General features: G+C 47.3%; 2 protein-coding genes across 6 annotated transcripts in view; one reads left to right on the top strand and one right to left on the bottom strand.

The window, feature by feature from the left end:
* BLTP2 (bridge-like lipid transfer protein family member 2) overlaps positions 1-11,328 on the bottom strand; it is a 177,109-nt gene extending 165,781 nt beyond the window's left edge. The window contains exons 1-5 of one of the 2 annotated variants that reach the window (XM_063955868.1): positions 11,011-11,328; positions 5,799-5,925; positions 5,172-5,221; positions 3,588-3,747; positions 1,820-1,938 (exon numbers count right to left, since the gene is read on the bottom strand). In XM_063955868.1, the coding sequence (XP_063811938.1) occupies positions 1,820-1,938; positions 3,588-3,747; positions 5,172-5,221; positions 5,799-5,925; positions 11,011-11,078 (524 nt within the window). In that variant the 5' untranslated portion in view covers positions 11,079-11,328. The remainder of the gene's footprint in view (positions 1-1,819; positions 1,939-3,587; positions 3,748-5,171; positions 5,222-5,798; positions 5,926-11,010) is intronic. The other variant, XM_063955869.1, reaches the window with a different exon arrangement.
* Positions 11,329-11,370: 42 nt separating this feature from the next.
* SPAG5 (sperm associated antigen 5) overlaps positions 11,371-22,300 on the top strand; it is a 417,322-nt gene continuing 406,392 nt past the window's right edge. Inside the window, exon 1 of one of the 4 annotated variants that reach the window (XM_063955870.1) lies at positions 11,371-11,568. The gene's annotated coding sequence lies outside the window, so the exon portion shown is untranslated. The other 3 variants (XM_063955871.1, XM_063955872.1, XM_063955873.1) reach the window with 3 other exon arrangements.

The raw sequence follows: 22,300 nt of genomic DNA, 5'->3' as shown, positions 1-22,300 counted from the left end.
GGGGTAAGCTGGGAAGCGGGGGCAGCAGAGATAGGCGGCCGGAGCTGGCTGCGTGGGGACATTTCTGTGGAGGCGCTGCAGGGAAAGAGGTGCCTGCGGGCCGTGGGGGGAGCAGAGATCGGAGGACGGCGGGTGGAGCTGACTGCAGGGGTACATGTCTGCGGCGGTGGGGGGAGGCGCTGCAGGGAGTGAGGTATCTCCCTGCAGTGCCTACCCCCTCTGCCGCAGACATGTCCCCGCTGCAGCCAGCTCCCCCCGCCGTCCGCCGATCTTTGCTACCCCCGCGGCCCGCAGCACCGCTTGTCTCCTCACCTCAATCCGACTTGTTTTCAAGTCGGATTGCGTTTGTCAGAAAGGGGGCCAAAACCTGTCGGATTTGGCCCCATTTCCGACAGAAGCATGTGGATCGGCGGGTATTCCGCCGATCCACGTGTTTTCCAATAAGTCGTGAATTCTCGACTTGTCGGAAAAAAAATCAGCCACTATTGAATAGGTCGGAACCCCTTCCGACCTATTTCGCTTCCGACAGTTATTGAATACAGCCCTATGTTGACATGGTAAATGTCAACATGAAGAAAGTGTCAACATAGTGAAAATAGAAATGTTAGGATTAAAATAGCTTGTCACATTGTCAACATGCTGCAAGTCAACCTTGTGCATGTTGACACATGGACTATATCACCAATACAGTATAGTATGTCAACATAGTGACCATAGACATACTATACAGAAACCATATATAAAATATATGCAAACTGCTGTGGAGATGGTCCTTCTATAAATACAAGGTTTTCAGATCACTTTGTGCACCGCCCATAACAGCTCTCACATATACCCCTTTTCCACTGTCATTGGAAACGGCTCAACCCGGGTACAGTGAACAAGGAATTCCACCCTGCTAGCAGGCAGGGTTTACCCGGGAAAGGCCCGGGTAAGGCTCAGTGTAAACAGGTCACCCGGTTCGATCCAACCCGGGACCCTTTAACAGCACAAGAAAAGCTGGGGCATTGAGATGATCTCACCGCCAAGCACTGGCACTGCACGCACTGTGCAGTGACGTTGCAACCCAGCAGGGTCCATCCACCAGTCAGAAAGGGGACTCAGCAAGGTCGCATACGGGTTGGACCAGTGCACAATATCCAGGGTGCAACCCATCTTTTTAATCTGAAAGGGTTATAAATTATGCTCTGCCAAACACTGTTTTCTACACCCACCTACAAGGTTGCTGAGACTGTGTCTGCTCTAGTAGTATCCAATATAACCTACAGATTGTAAGCTTGCGAGCAGCGCCCTCCTACCTCTATGTATGTTTGTTTTTACCCAGTTTTGATTCTATTACTGTTGTTCTAATTGTAATGCGCAACGGAATATGCTGCGCTATATAAGAAACTGTTAATACATAAATAAATAAACAAACAAACAAACAAAAGGCTAACACTGCTCCTCACCTCTATGGGGGGATTTAAAGATGATGCCCGATGGATTAATTAAAGTATTGCTCCGTTCAAGCACACACAACCGCCAGTGCTGACATTACGGTTGTGGTGTTTCGGCATTTTGACAGGCTGGTAACTAGTCTATGATAATGCACAATCAGATATGGACTATACTGTGCTCTTGGGGTGCCATAAGAGTATTTTCCTAGTACTCAGCCCATAGAATCAAATGTTCTCTTGGTTGTATTTCAATAAGGTCAGTAGTCTTAGGCATTTAAATAAAAAAACAAAAAAAACTAATCAATCTTCTTACAGGCAATGTAGTTGCATTAGTATCCAATCCTAGTCAAGCGACACACTATTACTTAGGAAGGAGTTGTTACCTTTTACCATCGCTGTCCAATATAATACTGGTCTTTGACAAGGTCATGTGCCATAGAGACTCTGAATCTGCCACGTTGAGAACCATAATATTCACAGAATCCAAGTAAACAGACAGTAACTGCAAGAGGTCAAAAGTAAATGACTGTAGTTAGAATACTGATATTATGTAGACATTGTGTGATTTGCAATCTTTGTTTTACATGGTTTACATCACGGGTGGCCAACCAGTCAGACAAAGAGACCAAAAATATCTGTAGTCAAGTCAAAGAGCCAGTATCATGGGCACGCCCAATGCGTGCACACAAAAAAGGGCGTGTGTAAATGGCACAAGGCCACGTCCATTTTTTTTTCCCGCTCGCCTAGGACGTTTGTAGGAGCAGACCATGTGTCACACCCACATTTTTAGTTAGAGTGGGAATGAGAAACACTGAAATAATCTAGATTTACATAAAATACACTGAAACAAGCCAGCCTAACCTTTTCACTCTGTGCTTCTCAGTTTCCCACCTCTGTATCTTTTAGCCTGCTCCTCCTTCAATCTCTGTGCCCCTCGGCATGCTCCCCAAACTCTGTGCCCCTCGGCTTGCTCCCCAATCAATCTCTGTGCCCCTCTGCTTGCTGCCCCTTCAATCTCTGTGCCCCTCTGCCTGCTCCCCCTTCAATCTCTGTGCCCCTCGGCCTGCTCCCCCTTCAATCTCTGTGCCCCTCGGCCTGCTCCCCCTTCAATCTCTGTGCCCCTCGGCCTGCTCCCCCTTCAATCTCTGTGCCACTCGGCCTGCTCCCCCCTTCAATCTCTGTGCCCCTCGGCCTGCTCCCCCTTCACTTTGTGCCCCTCGGCCTGCTCCCCCTTCACTTTGTGCCCCTCACTTCACTTTGTGAATCTCAGCCTGTCCCACTCTTCCCTATGTGTCGTGTCTCTCAGCATCTGCCCCTTCTATCTGTTCCTTCTCCCCCCACCAGTCACTGGTAGCCGCCCTCACCTGGAAACCAGCGGACAATGAGGCCAGACAGGCACCACTTTTTTATGTCACTGGCGTCAGACAGGGCAGGGAACATGGGCGTAATGTAGCGCCGCTTTTCCGCTCTTGGCAGCCCCGCAAGCTGGGAGATGGCCGCGGGTCAAACTGTGCAGAGTGTCACGAGTGGCGGGAGCCGCAGCAGTGTGACTAAAGAGTCGCATGCGGCTAGAGAGCCATGGGTTGGCCCCCGCTTCCCTACATTATCAACTACTGCTAGGAACCTTAAAAACACAGCAATGTAACAAATATGGGAACAAGAATAATGGAAACTGAATGTAATGTCCTTGTTGGACTGTGGGGGTCATTCCGACCTGATCGTAGCTGTGCTAAATTTAGCACAGCTACGATCATCTTCCCCGACATGCGGGGGGATGCCCAGCACAGGGCTAGGCCGCACAAGTAAAAAAAGCTTTCGCACAGCAGCGATGCTTTTGTACTTGTAGTGTAACTCCCAGTTAGCACAGCTCCTGTGGGTGCAGGGAGTTAGTCGTCGCTGGCTGGACCGCAGCGGCTGCATGTGACGTCATGCAGCCGCTGCGGCCCGCCTCCCCGCATGGCCAGACTGCACCCACAAAACAGCGACCAAACGCCGCCGTGCCGGTCGCTCCTGCCCAGCGAATGTCTCTGCCTGTTAATCAGGCAGAGGTGATCGCTGGGCTATGACAGCCGTCGGCTGTCTGGCATGCTCCGGCGCACTGCACCGATCAGGTGGGAATGACTCCCTGTGTATTTAACAGAAATAGAATACCTGAGATAAGACTTTTAATATTGATGGGTTGATTGTAGTCTTTCCATTACGTTGCATTTGAACTTCAGATGGATCGTTAGGAGCATGATTCTGATGTGACCATATACCTTGTAGGTCAGTTCGAATACGCACTTCTCCAATACACAGAGCAAAGTAGTGACTGAAAACAAATCAGATGTATAAAGCACATAAAACTAGTTAAGAGTGACGCTTGTGTTAGAGAGGAAAAAAAAAAAAAAACAGACTGTACATAAAATCTTTTTTTACATTTTTGGAAATACCAAAACCAACATACAAAATAATAATTCATGTACAGAAAATTTCCTCAAACAGTTTGCCTGAAAGTTAGCAGAAAATGTTATGGTGGTGGGGCAGAATGATAAGCTTTGAAGGAGATAGAATAACGCTCCATTTTATGGCACCGGCCTGTGCACCCCAGTTTGCTTTATACGGGAGTGGTGTAACTGGTCAACAGTCATCAAGCTGACATGAGAATGTCGACTGGGTTGAACTCTCCGCATGTTCAGAATGTTGACTGTGACCATATTGACGTTCATTGCATCTACCTGGATAATATGTAGACATGATGAACTGTCCACAAAACTTCCCTAGTGGCTTCTTACCTTCTCCCAGCAGCAACGGTGGCTCATCGCCTGCTTCCAAGTCCCAGCTGTGCTGTGAGAGTCACTTACAGGTGAGTGCTGCAGTCCATCCACATCCGGTGAGTAAACTTCCCCTATCCCTAACACATGTCCCTGCCCAGTTGTGATGTCAGTCACCAGCAGCCTCTGCAGCAAGTGTACGGGCGGTCGGCTGATTGCACGTACACACAGCATGATACGCAGATATATTTGCAGATATACTGTATCAACCAGCGACTGTGCTGCACAGCTGACACAGTATGTCTCAATGATATTGCTCAGAGACATAATGCTGGTACACACCAGCCGATGCGCCCTCAATTCAATATATTGTACCCAGCATAACCCTAAACTCACCTCTATCCCTGCAGCCTAACCCTAACTCACACTGTGAACTGGTCAACAGTTTGAGGATATAGACCTAGTGCCTGTCGACACTTTGAATCAAGTCAACATTGTAGTCGACCTTATGAATGTCCACATGGCTATTGTCGACCACGGTTACCGCATTTTATGTTTCTAAGTTCTGTAAAACTTTTGTTGGCTGTATAACAAGGCACTCCGTTACTCCCCCATCCCAAATCCATCAACCTGCTGGGGCTACTAGTTCTGATTTAGATGAAAATTGAGTCTCTGGGTGATATTTAAGTAATCCACAAGGTTTAGGGACCAAACCCTTGTGCATATAGGTGAAAAAGGGCCTGAAGATCACGACTCATCAGCTGCGATGATCTTTTGGAGGAAGAACTGAAGGTGAAGCAACTGCCTCGCAATATATTCATGGAGCTAAATTCTTAGGATATATATTGGGATTCAAAATATACAAATAAACTATAAATTTACATGCTGCATGTCACAAGTCAGAATAAATCTGTCTTGGTTTCTGAATAACCAGACTGCATAAATAAACAGCATTCATCAGAAAAATGAAAGGAGTACTTACGGTAACTCATGGTTCAGCAGCTTGCTAGATAACCAGATACTGTCAATTTCCTGAAACAAGAATATTCCCTTACATATAATACAATATCACAACACTTTCATTTATAAACAAATGATAAACATATTTAGAGGAATCCCAATAGACTCGACACAAAAGACAAACGCCGAATTTATAACTATCAGTAACCAGATTTTGGGGCATTTATGGAAATTGGAGCCAAAAAAAACAAAACCAAGCAGTTATTTATTTATTTTTTAAACTATTTAACTGCACTAGAAAATTAATATAAAAATGTACAGTAATGGCAATACAACCCCTTTTCCTTTTCTCTACCATTCATAAATAGGACATGTTTATAAAACCAGCTGTCAGACAAAGCAATGAACTGTCCTGGGCTAACCTGCTCTGCAAATTCCAGAAGCTCTGTATCACAGGAAATAAAGCATAAAAAAAAAAAGCCAAAAAGAAACATTCAAGGCACATGGAACTGGAAGCAGGAAATATCATGGCAAGTTCTAAGAGAGTCTGCTTTTCCTTATCGCACATTCTTTACAAGTAGGATGGAAAAACGGACTCGGCAAATACAACTGCTGTATTCACATCATCGGATACACAACACCTTCTCACCAGAGTCTGCTGCTTCCCGAACTTCACACTGATGTTTTGCAACCAGAAGAATCCCAAGCCTCCAATTTTTAACTCTACCCCAAGTTTTCTCTGACACCAGCTAGTGGCCAGGCGATAGAGGACCCATCTGCATAGGAGACATGTTACAAGGGATAGTTCACATTACTCAGAATCGCACACACACACACAAATGAAATTTAACACCATTTACAACTGAACAAGAAAAAATAAAAACAAGACAAAAGAAAAAAAAAAACCCCAACACCACACAATATTTCATAAATGTTAAATATGATTTCATAGATCAAAATGTAAACTTCATGTTTTCACGGAACAAAGAGAGAAATATTGAATGTGGATTTATTGTACTATACGCACTGCATGATTGTTTTTATATGTATTATTGACCTGTTTTGCTATTATGCTTTCCTTTGAAAATTAATGAAATAATGATTTAAAAAAAAAAATACAAACAGTAATGCTGAAAATGATCACAGACACATTCAACTCTGCTAAAAAATGCACCATAATGATATAACAAGTATATGTTAAGTATGCTGGGTGACAGACTGATGTGCTAAAATGCGATAGAATGTGTAATAACTGTTGAAACACGCAGCAGTGAGAACATAATTGACACAAGCAATTTGCTTGTTTCACTAGGCAGACTGTATACAGCAGTGATGGGTAACCGGATACTCTTCAGAGGTGCATGAGCAGCCATCTAAGCTTCAAAAAGACCACACAATGCATAAACAAGTGTTAAGGGGGGTACTCACGGAGCGATCGCTGCTTAAAATTTAAGCAATCTGACTAGATTGCTTAGATTTTAAGCAAGATCGCTCCGTGTGTACCCCTCACAGCGATAGCAATGCGCAGCCCCGTGCATCGCTAGATGGGCCTGCCGTGCAGGCCAATCTAGCAGGTCGCTCATTTCACCCGCTGGATGAAATGAGCGCCCCCCCCCCCCCCCCGTCTCCCCCCGCACGCTCAGCACACTTTGCGCTGTGCTGAGCGATGGGAGAGATGTGTGCTGAGCGGTTCGCTAAGCACACATCTCTCCCACATCGGCCAGTGAGTATTGGCCTTTACAAGCTATAACAAGCAATTCTGAGGATAAAGCAGGAAGGAGCTGGGGGCTACCATTTCCCCATCACTCATAGTCCAAAATCTGTACTATCTGTGCTATCTGGGCTCTGGAGGAGTTCAAGGGAAATCTCATAGTCAAAATCAAGGACTTCACCGTGTGTACACACCTTTACAGGGGCTGCAATTAAAAAATATAATAAAAAAAAAAAAGGTGGAGTGAAAAAAAAAAAAATGCCACAAACAAAATAATAAATATCTTTTTCAAGTGACATTAGAAACTTTGCAGAACATGCATTATTCTTTGAATAAAATGTGAAAGCAGTGATATTACAGAATAGGATTTCCTTTGTCATATGAAAACTAAAAATAAATAAAAGTTACACACCCTATTTCATGCTACTTTTAAAAGAACTAGACATGTCTTAAGTACTTCAAAATGAGCAATCTTTAGTAAACAACTGAAGATTAGCACGTGAATCCCTCCACACACACATAGCCTAGTAGGTGGTTAAATCCATATTACTGTATATGGAGAAACAATAAATATACAGCCAGACTAGCTGCTCATACGTGAAGTTTACCTTGCATGCAACATATGCATAGATGGTATGCCAAATACACCCACTCATATTACTGTATATTCGGGTACAGTATCTGCATAACAGCATGTACATCTCATATATAAACAATTCTAGAGAAATCAAATCAATCCCACTAATGAAAGTTTCATAAACTTATCAAAGCAAGCATGGATGTCATCTATTTAATACCACATTAACAAAGTAAATCATTTTTATACAAACTGGCCAACAGCGTTCTTTATCAGAGATGACATATGGATATGTTCACCAGGTTAATTAATGCAGCATGAAAAATGTATCAATGATCATTTTATCAGGTATTTGCAATGCATTTTATTTCTAAATTAATTTTTTGCCACATATGTAAAGTATGTTATAGCTATTCTCCTTCTCCTATTACAGCTGTCAGATCGCGGACCCGGCTTTTGAACCCAGGTCCAACCTGGGTCCGAGCAGGCTCAGATCCTTTCACATTGCAGTTTTGACCCAGGTTATTCCATGTTTGGTGCCTTTTACATTGTACCCGGATCACCCATGTTAAACACTGTGATGTGATTTAAAATTTGAATTTTCTGGCTCACATTGATGAGGTTTCAAAGGAAATAAGAGGAGGGGCTGGGGACTGCTCTGAGCAGACACAAACAGTCAATCAACACCGAGACCCGGGTTGAATATGCCGGGTCAGAGGCTTTCACACTGCACAACGACCCGAGTCCGACCTGTGTTTTAACCTTCTTTTAACCCGGGTTGAATGACCCGGGTTATTCACTTTGGTGCTTTCACACTGCACCTCGACCCGGTTCAACCCGGCATTAACCCAGGTTATTTTGGCGATGTGAAAGGGGTACCTAAGGCCTTTAAAGGTTTTTCTATTGAGATGAAAGTGAGAGTCATAAAAAACAACAACAACAACAACAACAACAACAACTCTAAAATGCCTATGGCATTTATATTTTTAGAAAATGCCAGACAAAGCCACAAAACTCATTTTCTACACTGCTGGATGCAGCAACGTGATAAGAAAATACAAAAACATACCATCCCATCAACATTTTTTATTTTTCAGTGAAAACAAACACCAGTCGGGCATAGCTTTAAAGCCTCTATGTACAAGCTTTCCTTACAGCATGATCAGCAATGTTTATTTTAAGGTCCGCTTCAAAAACAAAGGGAACTCAAAAGTAAGTTAATAAAGGCTCTGACCCAGGCACACTGCTAAATAAAGTACATTACTAGGACAGACAAACCAAACAGTCTACTTTGCCTCCGCTTTTAATAAGCAATCAAAGCCTACCTCTGGAATTCCCTGCCTCTCCGCCTCACTCTCTCCACCTCTCTACTAAACTTCAAACGGGCTCTCAAGACTCACTTCTTCACCAAACCCAGCCAAATCTCATCCTAACTCTCTGTTCCACGCTCTCTATGTAGCCCATCTGTGTCACCCTTGTCTGTCAACCCCTCACCTTTAGAACGTAAACCCTCAAGGGCAGGGCCCTCTTCCCTCATATGCTTATCCTTTCTCTTACTTTAATAATCTTCAACTGCATCAACTCCAGCAATCCTCTGCCACCTGATACTTATTTCACTGATATCTGCTGATGTAGCTATGTTTATTTACCTTGTACTTGTCCTATATTGTCTCCAACTGTAAGTTGCTGTTTTCCTGTTTTGATTATTTGTTTATGTACTCTGTAATTGGGCGCTGCGGAACCCTTGTGGCGTCATATAAAGGATAATAATAATAATAATAATAATAATAATAATAATAAAAGCACATTCGCATAGCCCCCATGCAGCATAACAATGTACTTAATGAGCACACAAATGGAACATCATAATATATTGGGTGTTAACGCGAGTACTACAGGCAGGTATGAAATTTAAAGTTAAGCAAAGCTATGTTCCCACTTGCCAGAAAACAAGCAGCTTCCATTATTTACACGACCTAATATGAGGGATCATGTCTATGAGTTCTTCTTTTGTGAAAGAACAAATTACTTTAAACAAAGAAGAAAAAAAATACTGCCATGCCTTCCAATCCCTTGCTTATTAATTCCGTCACTGCTGTCAATGGGAAGCTTCTACCAAGAAACTTCACCCTATTTCATTTCACAGTGAATTGAACAGAACATGTTACTATCCCACTGACACATTTATCACGAGGAAGTTCACGGTCACATAAAGCTACCAACAACTGCAGTAACCAACTATGGAGGGAATTCAATTGTTTTTGTGCACATCAAAAGTAATGGGCACCTGATGGGTGATATTCAATTGTGCGGTGAGTGTCGTGGGTGTCCATTATTTATCGTGACCAAATGCACAGGGTTTGAATGTGTAAAGTGGCTAAACCTATGCTATTAAGGCAAGTCGGCAAAACAGCAGATAGGGCGACCAAAGGACAGACTTTTCACGGGTTTCTGCTAGTCACCCAGGAGGGGCCAAGCAGAAATAATGGGTGCCTGCAGCATTTGTGACCAACTGCAAATTAAATTAAATTGCTCCCGTTGCCCATTACTTACGGGCACCCAATGACAGTTGACCTCCCCCCACTTAATCACACAACAATGGGGAACGCTCCAAATCAGTGATGGAAAATGGGTGATCCCTAGGGTCGCATGTAGGGAAACCGGGTAAGCCTCTGCACCCACCCTGCGATACTTACCTTGTGCAAGTGCTGAAGGGCTCTCCGCTCCTGGTCTGTCCTGTCTCGCTCGCTGGGGTTGTTGCTATTGGAAGGGGGTAGCGTCTAGTTCCCCTTCCATAAATGTTAGCCGGTGACATCACAGGACATGTGACGGTCCGTTTTTCAACAGAGTAGCATCTAGTTTCCCTTCGTGGAGAGGACCTTTCCTATAAGACATGTCACAAACTATTTGGAATAGTAACCTGTGGCGAGCGGAGCGAGACACCGAGTCCGAAGCGTGGCGAGCGAAGCGATCCTGCGAGGTTCCATTGGTGCATAGACAAAAACAAATAACCTATCTGAACAGCGGGAAACAAAAATTTACATAAACAGAAGGGGAAATAGAGGGTTTATAATAAATAATCTAGTTCCTCTTCAGTTACTGAAACAGAGGGGGATCTAGTCTCCACTTTGTTAGTGTCTAGTTCCCCTTCCGTAAAAACGTACATAAACAGAAGAGGAAATAGAAGGCTCATACTAAATAGTCTAGTACCTCTTCAGTTACTGAAACAGAGGGGGATCTAGTCTCTACCGAAGGGACAGCACACCGTGCTCATACTACACGTGACAGGGGAGGGGACAGGCCATCCTCGGTTACTATAAAAATGTACTACAGAGATTGAGGGTAATGTGGAGCACTTCTGACCCATGTGGCCCCTACGGTGTATCAGGCTGCCTATCACTGATGCTAACAGGCAGCAACATGCCATACTAGAGACATGCCTCATTCTCCAATATGTGCAGAGTGCACAGCTGTATACAGGACTACAACATGCACACACAGCTGCGGGAAAGCGTACATATGTCACGCCTGACAGCACCACCTGACAGACACGCCTCAATACTGGGCACCTACCGTCCTAATAGCAAGACACAGAGGGCCGCCAGTAGCAGGGCCAGCAGCAGGACGTAGATAACCGGCATGATGCACACCAGGATAACCGAGCCACCGACACTGGCTGACCGGCTCCTGACCGTGTCACACCTCTCCGGGAGACCATAGAGAGTCCTCCTCCTCCGAGGTGGGGTGGAAGAGAGGCAGCGGCAGGCTATCCCGGGAACAGGAAGTCAGAGCAACCTGAGTCTAGTACAGAGCGCCACCGCCGCATCACGTGACCAATGGGAGGAGCGCTGAGCTGTCAGAGCACAGGTCTTCGCCCCTCCCTCTGACGTCTACATCAAAACACAGCGTTGTACGACCCAGAGCGACATCTAGACACGTGAGAGGTATCAGCTGTAGATCATGTGACTGGCACATAGCCCCAGAGAGAGGCTTGAAACGCAGCAAAGTTACTAGCCTGTGATTGGTCCTCCCTCAGCCAATAGGGACTCGCGAGATTTATTTTTGAACTAGTGGCGCTTGATCAATACAACACACAATCCACAGCAAAGTACTTAAGCATCAGCGATTGCGGTAAGTGCCCGTGTGGGCGGAGTGTGACTCGGGGATCTATGAGGTGCGGTAGGTCCCCTACATGGCAAATGGCTTCTCTGTGGTTGCTGGGTGGACGATGTCACATAAATGGGCATGTTGCCATGCTCAAGTCTCCGGCAGTTGAGTAGGTTTCACGGAGGTTCTCCTTTACCCATCCAGTGCACTCCCTCAGCTAGGGGACATTGTAATCGGCGATGAAGGGTATCCCTATTGTATCATATTCCAGGATGAATGTGTGTACTGTGCATTAATAATGGTAATTTCTCTAACGTCCTAGTGGATGCTGGGGACTCTGTAAGGACCATGGGGAATAGATGGGCTCCGCAGGAGACAGGGCACTTTAAGAAAGAATTAGGATACAGGTGTGCACTGGCTCCTCCCTCTATGTCCCTCCTCCAGACCTCAGTTTGAATCGGTGCCCGGACGAGCTGGGTGCACTTTAGTGAGCTCTCCTGAGCTTGCTAAAAAGAAAGTATTTTGTTAGGATTTTTTATTTTCAGAGAGATCTGCTGGCAACAGACTCTCTGCTACGTGGGACTGAGGGGAGAGAAGCAGCCCTACTCACTGAAGATAGGTCCTGCTTCTTAGGCTACTGGACACCATTAGCTCCAGAGGGATCGTACACAGGAACGCACCCTTGGTCGTCCGATCCCGGAGCCGCGCCCCCGTCCCCCTCGCAGAGCCAGAAGACAGAAGCCGGCGTGAGAAGCAAGAAGACTTCGAAATCGGCGGCAGAAGACTCCAGTCTTCATATGAGGTAGTGCACAGCACTGCAGCTGTGCGCCATTGCTCCCACACTAAACCCACACACTCCGGTCACTGCAGGGTGCAGGGCGGGGGGGGGCGCCCTGGGCAGCAATTGGGAACCTCTTGGCAAAAAGCAGCATATATACAGTTGGGCACTGTATATATGCATGAGCCCCCGCCATTATTTTACACACACAACGCGGGACAGAAGCCCGCCGCTGAGGGGGCGGGGCTTCCTCAGCACTCACCAGCGCCATTTTCTCTCCACAGCTCCGCTGAGAGGAAGCTCCCCAGGCTCTCCCCTGCAGAATCACGGTAGAAAGAGGGTAAAAGGAGAGGGGGGGAACATAAATTTGGCGCAAAAACAGTATGTACAGCAGCTACTGGGTTAACACTAAGTTACTGTGTGATTCCTGGGTCATATAGCGCTGGGGTGTGTGCTGGCATACTCTCTCTCTGTCTCTCCAAAAGGCCTTGTGGGGGAACTGTCTTCAAATAGAGCATCCCCTGTGTGTGTGGTGTGTCGGTACGCTTGTGTCGGCATGTTTGACGAGGAAGGCTATGTGGAAACAGAGCGGGTACAAATGAATGTTGGGTCGCCGCCGACACCCGATTGGATGGATATGTGGAAGGTTTTAAATGATAATGTTAATTCCTTGCATAAAAGGTTGGATAAAACTGAAGCCTTGGGACAGTCAGGGTCTCTCAACCCATGCCTGATCCTACAGCGCAGAGGCCGTCAGGGTCTCAGAAGCGCCCACTATCCCAAATTGTTGACACAGATATCGACACGGATTCTGACTCCAGTGTCGATGGCGATGATGCAAAGTTGCAGCCTAAAATGGCTAAAGCCATCCGCTACATGATTATAGCAATGAAGGATGTGTTACACATCACAGAGGAACCCCCACAGTCCCTGACGAGGGTTTATATGTATGGGAAAAAAGGCAAGAGGTGACCTTTCCCCCTTCACATGAGTTAAATGAGTTATGTGAAAAAGCTTGGGAATCTCCAGATAGAAAACTGCAGATTTCCAAACGGATGCTTATGGCGTTTCCCGCCAACGGACAGGTTACGCTGGGAATCCTCCCCTAGGGTAGACAAAGCTTTAACACGCTTATCCAAGAGGGTAGCCCTGCCGTCACAGGATACGGCCACCCTAAAAGATGCTGCAGATAGAAAGCAGGAGGGTATCCTGAAGTCCATTTATACACATTCAGGTACCCTACTAAGGCCGGCAATTGCGTCGGCCTGGATGTGTAGTGCTGCAGCAGCATGGACAGATACCTTATCTGAGGAACTTGATACCTTGGACAAGGATACTAAAGTACTGACCCTGGGGCATATAAAAGACGCTGTCCTATATATGAGAGATGCCCAAAGAGACATTAGCCTACTGGGCTCTAGAATAAATGCAATGTCGATTTCTGCCAGAAGGGTCCTGTGGACTCGGCAATGGACAGGCGATGCCGACTCAAAAGGGCACATGGAGGTTTTACCTTACAAGGGTGAGGAATTGTTTGGGGACGGTCTCTCGGACTTAGTCTCCACAGCTACGGCTGGAAAGTCAAATTTTTTGCCATATATTCCCTCACAACCTAAGAAAGCACCGTATTACCAAAGGCAGCCCTTTCGATCACAAAAAGGCAAGAAAGTCAGAGGTGCGTCCTTTCTTGCCAGAGGCAGGGGTAGAGGAAAGAAGCTGCACAAAACAGCTAGTTCCCAGGAACAGAAGTCCTCCCCGGCTTCCACTAAATCCACCGCATGACGCTGGGGCTCCACAGGCGGAGCCAGGCCCGGTGGGGGCGCGTCTCCGAAGTTTCAGCCACAAGTGGGTTCACTCACAGGTGGATCCCTGGGCTATAGAGATTGTGTCTCAGGGATACAAGCTGGAAGTCGAAGTGATGCCCCCTCACCGTTACCTCAAATCGGCCCTACCAGCTTCCCCCCATAGAGAGGGAAATAGTGTTAGCTGCAATTCACAAATTCTATCTTCAGCAGGTGGTGGTAAAGGTTCCCCTCCTTCAACAGGGAAGGGGTTACTATTCAACAATGTTTGTGGTACCGAAAACGGACGGTTCGGTCAGACCCATATTGAATTTAAAATCCCTGAACATATACCTGAAAAGGTTCAAGTTCAAGATGGTATCGCTCAGAGCGGTCATCGCAAGCCTGGAGGAGGGGGATTTTATGGTGTCTCTGGACATAAAGGATGCTTACCTTCATGTCCCCATTTATCCACCTCATCAGGAGTACCTCAGATTTGTGGTACAGGATTGTCATTACCAATTCCAGACGTTGCCGTTTGGTCTGTCCACGGCACCGAGAATATTTACCAAGGTAATGGCAGAAATGATGGTGCGCCTGCGAAAGCAAGGAGTCACAATTATCCCATGCTTGGACGATCTCCTCATAAAGGCGAGGTCCAGAGAGCAGTTGCTGATCAGCGTAGCACGCTCTCGGGAAGTGTTACAACAGCACGGCTGGATTCTGAATATTCCAAAGTCGCAGCTGATTCCTACGACGCGTCTGCCCTTCCTGGGCATGATTCTGGACACAGACCAGAAGAAGGTTTTTCTCCCGACGGAGAAGGCTCAGGAACTCATGACACTGGTCAGAGACCTCTTAAAACCAAAACAGGTGTCGGTGCATCACTGCACGCGAGTCCTGGGAAAGATGGTGGCGTCATACGAGGCCATTCCCTTCGGCAGGTTCCATGCGAGGACCTTTCAGTGGGATCTGTTGGACAAGTGGTCCGGATCGCATCTACAGATGCATCGGCTGATCACCCTATCCCCCAGGGCCAGGGTGTCTCTTCTGTGGTGGCTGCAGAGTGCTCACCTTCTCGAGGGCCGCAGATTCGGCATTCAGGACTCTGTCCTGGTGACCACGGATGCAAGCCTCCGAGGGTGGGGGGCAGTCACACAGGGAAGAAATTTCCAGGGTCTGTGGTCAAGTCAGGAGACTTGCCTTCACATCAATATCCTGGAACTAAGGGCCATATACAACGCCCTAAGTCAAGCGGAGACCCTGCTTCGCAACCAATCGGTGCTGATTCAATCAGACAACATCACCGCAGTGGCTCATGTAAACCGACAAGGCGGCACAAGGAGCAGGGTGGCGATGGCGGAAGCCACCAGAATTCTTCGATGGGCGGAGAATCACGTACGAGCACTGTCAGCAGTGTTCATTCCGGGAGTGGACAACTGGGAAGCAGACTTCCTCAGCAGGTACGACCTCCACCCGGGAGAGTGGGGACTTCATCAAGAAGTCTTCACGCAGATTGCAAGGCGATGGGAACTGCCACAGGTGGACATGATGGCATCCCGCCTCAACAAAAAGCTACAGAGGTATTGCGCCAGGTCAAGAGACCCTCAGGCGATAGCTGTAGACGCACTAGTGACACTGTGGGTGTTCCAGTCGGTTTATGTGTTTCCTCCTCTTCCTCTCATACCCAAGGTGCTGAGAATCATAAGAAAAAGAGGAGTGAGAACAATACTCATTGTTCCGGATTGGCCAAGAAGGACTTGGTATCCAGAACTGCAAGAAATGCTCACAGAGGACCCATGGCCTCTGCCTCTAAGACAGGATCTGTTGCAACAGGGGCCCTGTCGGTTCCAAGACTTACCGCGGCTGCGTTTGACGGCATGGCGGTTGAACGCCGGATCCTAGTAGAAAAAGGCATTCCGGATGAGGTTATTCCTACGCTGATAAAGGCTAGGAAGGACGTGGCGGCTAGACATTATCACCGTATATGGCGAAAATATGTTGCTTGGTGTGAGGCCAGGAATGCCCCTACAGAGGAATTCCAGCTGGGCCGTTTCCTTCACTTCCTACAGTCGGGAGTGACTTTGGGCCTAAAATTGGGGTCCATTAAGGTCCAGATTTCAGCCCTATCCATTTTCTTTCAAAAAGAACTGGCTTCTCTACCTGAAGTTCAGACGTTTGTAAAGGGAGTGCTGCATATTCAGCCCCCGTTTGTGCCTCCAGTGGCACCTTGGGATCTTAACGTGGTGTTGAGTTTCCTGAAATCACACTGGTTTGAGCCACTTAAAACCGTGGAGTTAAAATATCTCACGTGGAAGGTGGTCAAGCTATTAGCCTTGGCTTCGGCTAGGCGTGTGTCAGAATTGGCGGCTTTGTCACATAAAAGCCCCTATCTGGTTTTCCATATGGACAGGGCAGAATTGCGGACTCGTCCGCAATTTCTGCCAAAAGTGGTGTCATCTTTTCATATGAACCAACCTATTGTGGTGCCTGTGGCTACTCGTGACTTGGAGGATTCCGAGTTACTAGATGTAGTCAGGGCTTTGAAGGTTTATGTAGCCAGAACGGCTAGAGTCAGGAAAACTGAGTCGCTGTTTATCCTGTATGCATCCAACAAGCTGGGTGCTCCTGCTTCAAAGCAAACTATTGCTCGCTGGATCTGTAACACGATTCAGCAGGCTCATTCTGCGGCTGGTTTGCCTCTACCAAAATCAGTAAAAGCCCACTCCACAAGGAAGGTGGGCTCTTTTTGGGCGGCTGCCTGAGGGGTCTCGGCATTACAGCTGTGTCGAGCGGCTACTTGGTCAGGTTCAAACACTTTTGCAAAGTTCTACAAGTTTGATACCCTGGCTGAGGAGGACCTTGTGTTTGCTCATTCGGTGCTGCAGAGTCATCCGCACTCTCCCGCCCGTTTGGGAGCTTTGGTATAATCCCCATGGTCCTTACGGAGTCCCCAGCATCCACTACGGACTACGAGAAATAGATTTACCGGTAAGTAAAATCTTATTACTAGAAATAATAATAATCATCATCATCATCATCATCATCATCATCATCATCATCATCTGAGCAATAATAATAACACTGGGGTGCAGGGTAGACAATCATGTTACTGTTTCTTTCTAATTGCGGAAAAGGTTGTTTGGTCTTTAATATTGTTTTCTTTTTTTTAGAGGTGTGGGGCTCTAAAGTTTGGTACACACTATATACGCTATATTGTGTGGTATATTGTTGTAATGCAAATCGGTACAGTATATTGTACACATTGTATAGCCGTCACACCAGCTGTAGTTCTTTGAATCGTCCCATTAGATGTGCTGCCTGTCCAATGGGACGATTCCATAACCTTCACAGTTATATGCAGCATGGAATGATACATTGCGGTGGTGTGATGTATTGATACATTGCGACACTGCGTCCTATTGTCCGTATTGTACAAAGCTTAACTTCCACCACCTGTTTTAGAAAGGCACCACGCCCTGCCCGATTTTAAAAAATGGTAAAATGTGCCATGCCCTTTTAGCTGCGCCCTGCTAAAACAGCGTGCCTGTGCCTTACCACCCGCAGGCCGCAGTGCCCGCAAGGCATCTGTTCACAGTGAGGGGAAGGCTTGGGGCAGCCAAGCACGCCCCAAGCTTGACAGCGATTTGCCCATGCCCCATTTTTGAACATCTCAAGTGCCATCGGCACGCACATATGGCCGCTGCCTACAGCCTGGCGCCCTGCTCTGCCCGCATCCTAGCGGTAAAACTATGCAAGCATTGATATTGATGGTGTTAAATCCTCTCCACCCCTCAAGTGGTACAGTGGTTAAGACCAAACTCCCATATGGGAAAAGAAATGTGATCTAAGTTACTGTAATCATTGAATGATTTTGTATCAGGCTGGGTGGTTTGAGTATCTAAGGTTGATTACACATCAGAGCGATGTGTTCCTGGACGATGGGCCAACATATGCCACCCGTACACACTTCATGATTCATTGGTATGACTGCACAGCCAACCAGAAGATATCATTAACGACTTGCAGAAGCGCGCAATTGCGGGTACACACTAGATCAGGCATGTCCAAACTGCGGCCCTCCAGCTGTTGAGAAACTACACATCCCAGCATGCCCTGACACAGCTTTAGCATTCACTGATAGCAAAACTGTGATAGGGCATCCTGGGATATGTAGTTTCACAACAGCTGGAGGGCCGCAGTTTGGACATGCCTGCACTAGATTATTTGTCGTTCTGATACAGAAAATCGTCCTAGTGTGTACCCCACCTTAGAAACAGCTGATCTCCTGGGATTTTCATACACAACAAAGTGTTTACAGGGAGTGGTGTGCAAAAAAAATAAGAATTTACTCACCGGTAATTCTATTTCTCTGACGTCCTAGTGGATGCTGGGACTCCGTCAGGACCATGGGGAATAGCGGCTCCGCAGGAGACAGGGCACAAAATTTAAAAGTTTGACCACTAGGTGGTGTGTACTGGCTCCTCCCCTATGACCCTCCTCCAAGCCTCAGTTAGGTTTTTGTGCCCGTCCGAGCAGGGTGCAATCTAGGTGGCTCTCCTAAAGAGCTGCTTAGAAAAAGTTTGTTAGGTTTTTTATTTTCAGTGAGTCCTGCTGGCAACAGGCTCACTGCAACGAGGGACTTAGGGGAGAAGAAGTGAACTCACCTGCGTGCAGGATGGATTTGCTTCTTAGGCTACTGGACACTAGCTCCAGAGGGACGATCACAGGTACAGCCTGGATGGGTCACCGGAGCCGCGCCGCCGACCCCCTTGCAGATGCCGAATAGAGAAGAGGTCCAGAAACCGGCGGCAGAAGACGTCTCAGTCTTCATGAGGTAGCGCACAGCACTGCAGCTGTGCGCCATTGCTCTCCGCACACTTCACACCAGCGGTCACTGAGGGTGCAGGGCGCTGGGGGGGGCGCCCTGGGCAGCAATGTAATATACCTATTCTGGCTAAAATATATCACATATAGCCCCTGGGGCTATATGGATGTATTTAACCCCTGCCAGGTTCCAAAAAAACCGGGAGAAGAAGCCCACCGAAAAGGGGGCGGGGCCTATTCTCCTCAGCACACAGCGCCATTTTCCTGCCCAGCTCCGCTGCGAGGAAGGCTCCCAGGACTCTCCCCTGCACTGCACTACAGAAACAGGGTAAAAACAGAGAGGGGGGGCACTTATTGGCGATATTTATAATATTTGAGCTGCTATAAAGGGAACACACTTATTAAGGTTGTCCCTATATATATTTATAGCGCTTGGGTGTGTGCTGGCAAACTCTCCCTCTGTCTCCGCAAAGGGCTAGTGGGGTCCTGTCTTCTATCAGAGCATTCCCTGTGTGTCGGTACGTGTGTGTCGACATGTATGAGGACGATGTTGGCGTGGAGGCGGAGCAATTGCCTGTAATGGTGATGTCACCCCCTAGGGAGTAGACACCAGAATGGATGGCTTTGTTTATGGAATTACGGGATAGTGTCAGCACGCTACAAAAGTCGGTTGACGACATGAGACAGCCGGCAAACCAGTTAGTACCTGTCCAGGCGTCTCAGACACCGTCAGGGGCTGTAAAACGCCCTTTACCTCAGTCGGTCGACACAGACCCAGACACTGACACTGAATCCAGTGTCGACGGTGAAGAAACAAACGTATTTTCCAGTAGGGCCACACGTTATATGATCACGGCAATGAAGGAGGCTTTGCATATCTCTGATACTGCAAGTACCACAAAAAGGGGTATTATGTGGGGTGTGAAAAAACTACCTGTAGTTTTTCCTGAATCGGAGGAACTGAATGAAGTGTGTGATGAAGCGTGGGTTACCCCAGATAGAAAACTGCTAATTTCAAAGAAGTTATTGGCATTAAACCCTTTCCCGCCAGAGGTTAGGGCGCGCTGGGAAACACCTCCTAGGGTGGATAAGGCGCTCACACGCTTATCAAAGCAAGTGGCGTTACCGTCTCCTGATACGGCCGCCCTCAAGGATCCAGCTGATAGGAGGCTGGAGAATACATTAAAAAGTATATACACACATACGGGTGTTATACTGAGACCAGCAATCGCCTCAGCCTGGATGTGCAGTGCTGGCGTGGCTTGGTCGGAGTCACTGTCTGAAAATATTGATACCCTGGATAGGGACAGTATTTTACTGACTATAGAGCAGTTAAAGGATGCATTTCTTTATATGCGAGATGCACAGAGAGATATTTGCACTCTGGCATCAAGAGTAAGTGCGATGTCCATATCTGCCAGAAGAAGTTTATGGACGCGCCAGTGGTCAGGTGATGCGGATTCCAAACGACATATGGAAGTATTGCCGTATAAGGGGGAGGAATTATTTGGGGTCGGTCTATCGGATCTGGTGGCCACGGCAACGGCCGGAAAATCCACCTTTTTACCCCAGGTCATCTCCCAGCAGAAAAAGCCGCAGGCTTTTCAGCCGCAGTCCTTTCGTTCCTATAAGAACAAACGAGCAAAAGGACATTCCTATTTGCCCCGAGGCAAAGGAAAGGGTAAGAGACTGCAACAAGCAGCTCCTTCCCAGGAGCAGAAGCCCTCCCCGGCTTCTACAAAGGCGTCAGCATGACGCTGGGACCTTACAAGCAGACTCAGGGGCGGTGGGGGGTCGCCTCAAACATTTCAGCGCACAGTGGGCTCACTCGCAGGTGGACCCCTGGATCCTGCAGGTAGTATCTCAGGGTTACAGGTTGGAATTCGAGAAGTCCCCTCCTCGCCGTTTCCTAAAGTCTGCTTTGCCAACGTCTCCCTCCGACAGGGCGACGGTATTGGAGGCCATTCACAAGCTGTATTCTCAGCAGGTGATAGTCAAGGTACCCCTCCTACAACAGGGACAGGGGTATTACTCCACGCTATTTGTGGTACCGAAGCCGGACTGCTCGGTAAGACCGATTCTAAATCTAAAATCTCTGAACCTGTACATACAAAAATTCAAGTTCAAGATGGAGTCACTCAGAGCAGTGATAGCGAACCTGGAAGAAGGGGATTTTATGGTGTCCTTGGACATCAAGGATGCTTACCTTCATGTTCCAATTTGTCCTTCACACCAAGGGTACCTCAGGTTCGTGGTCCAAAACTGTCATTATCAGTTTCAGACGCTGCCGTTTGGATTGTCCACGGCACTACGGGTCTTTACCAAGGTAATGGCCGAAATGATGATCCTTCTTCGAAGAGAAGGCGTCTTAATTATCCCTTACTTGGACGATCTCCTGATAAGGGCAAGATCCAGAGAACAGCTGGAGGTCGGAGTAGCACTAACCCAAGTAGTGCTCCAACAACACGGGTGGATTCTGAATTTTCCAAAATCCCAACTGATCCCGACGACACGTCTGTTGTTCCTAGGGATGATTCTGGACACTGTTCAGAAAAAGGTATTTCTTCCGGAGGAGAAAGCCAGGGAGTTATCCGATCTAGTCAGGAACCTCCTAAAACCAGGAAAAGTATCTGTGCATCAATGCACAAGAGTCCTGGGAAAAATGGTAGCTTCTTACGAAGCGATTCCATTCGGCAGATTCCATGCATACAGAACTGGGTCCTAGTGACCACGGATGCCAGCCTGAGAGGCTGGGGAGCGGTCACACAGGGAAGAAACTTCCAGGGCGTGTGGTCAAGCCTGGAGACGTCTCTTCACATAAATATACTGGAGCTAAGAGCAATCTACAATGCTCTAAGCCTGGCAAAACCTCTGCTTCAGGGTCAGCCGGTGTTGATTCAGTCGGACAACATCACGGCAGTCGCCCACGTAAACAGACAGGGCGGCACAAGAAGCAGGAGGGCAATGGCAGAAGCTGCAAGGATTCTCCGCTGGGCAGAAAATCATGTGTTAGCACTGTCAGCTGTGTTCATCCCGGGAGTGGACAACTGGGAAGCAGACTTCCTCAGCAGACACGATCTGCACCCGGGAGAGTGGGGACTTCATCCAGAAGTCTTCCACATGATTGTGGTCCATTGGGAAAGACCAATGGTGGACATGATGGCGTCCCGCCTCAACAAAAAACTGGACAGGTATTGCGCCAGGTCAAGAGACCCTCAGGCAATAGCTGTAGACGCTCTGGTAACACCATGGGTGTACCAGTCAGTGTATGTGTTTCCTCCTCTGCCTCTCATACCAAAAGTACTGAGAATTATACGGCAAAGGGGAGTAAGAACGATACTCGTGGCTCCGGATTGGCCAAGAAGAACTT

Source organism: Pseudophryne corroboree, chromosome 2, assembly GCF_028390025.1.
Source record: "Pseudophryne corroboree isolate aPseCor3 chromosome 2, aPseCor3.hap2, whole genome shotgun sequence".
Lineage (NCBI taxonomy): Eukaryota > Metazoa > Chordata > Amphibia > Anura > Myobatrachidae > Pseudophryne > Pseudophryne corroboree.
This window is presented reverse-complemented; position numbering and strand designations above follow the sequence as displayed.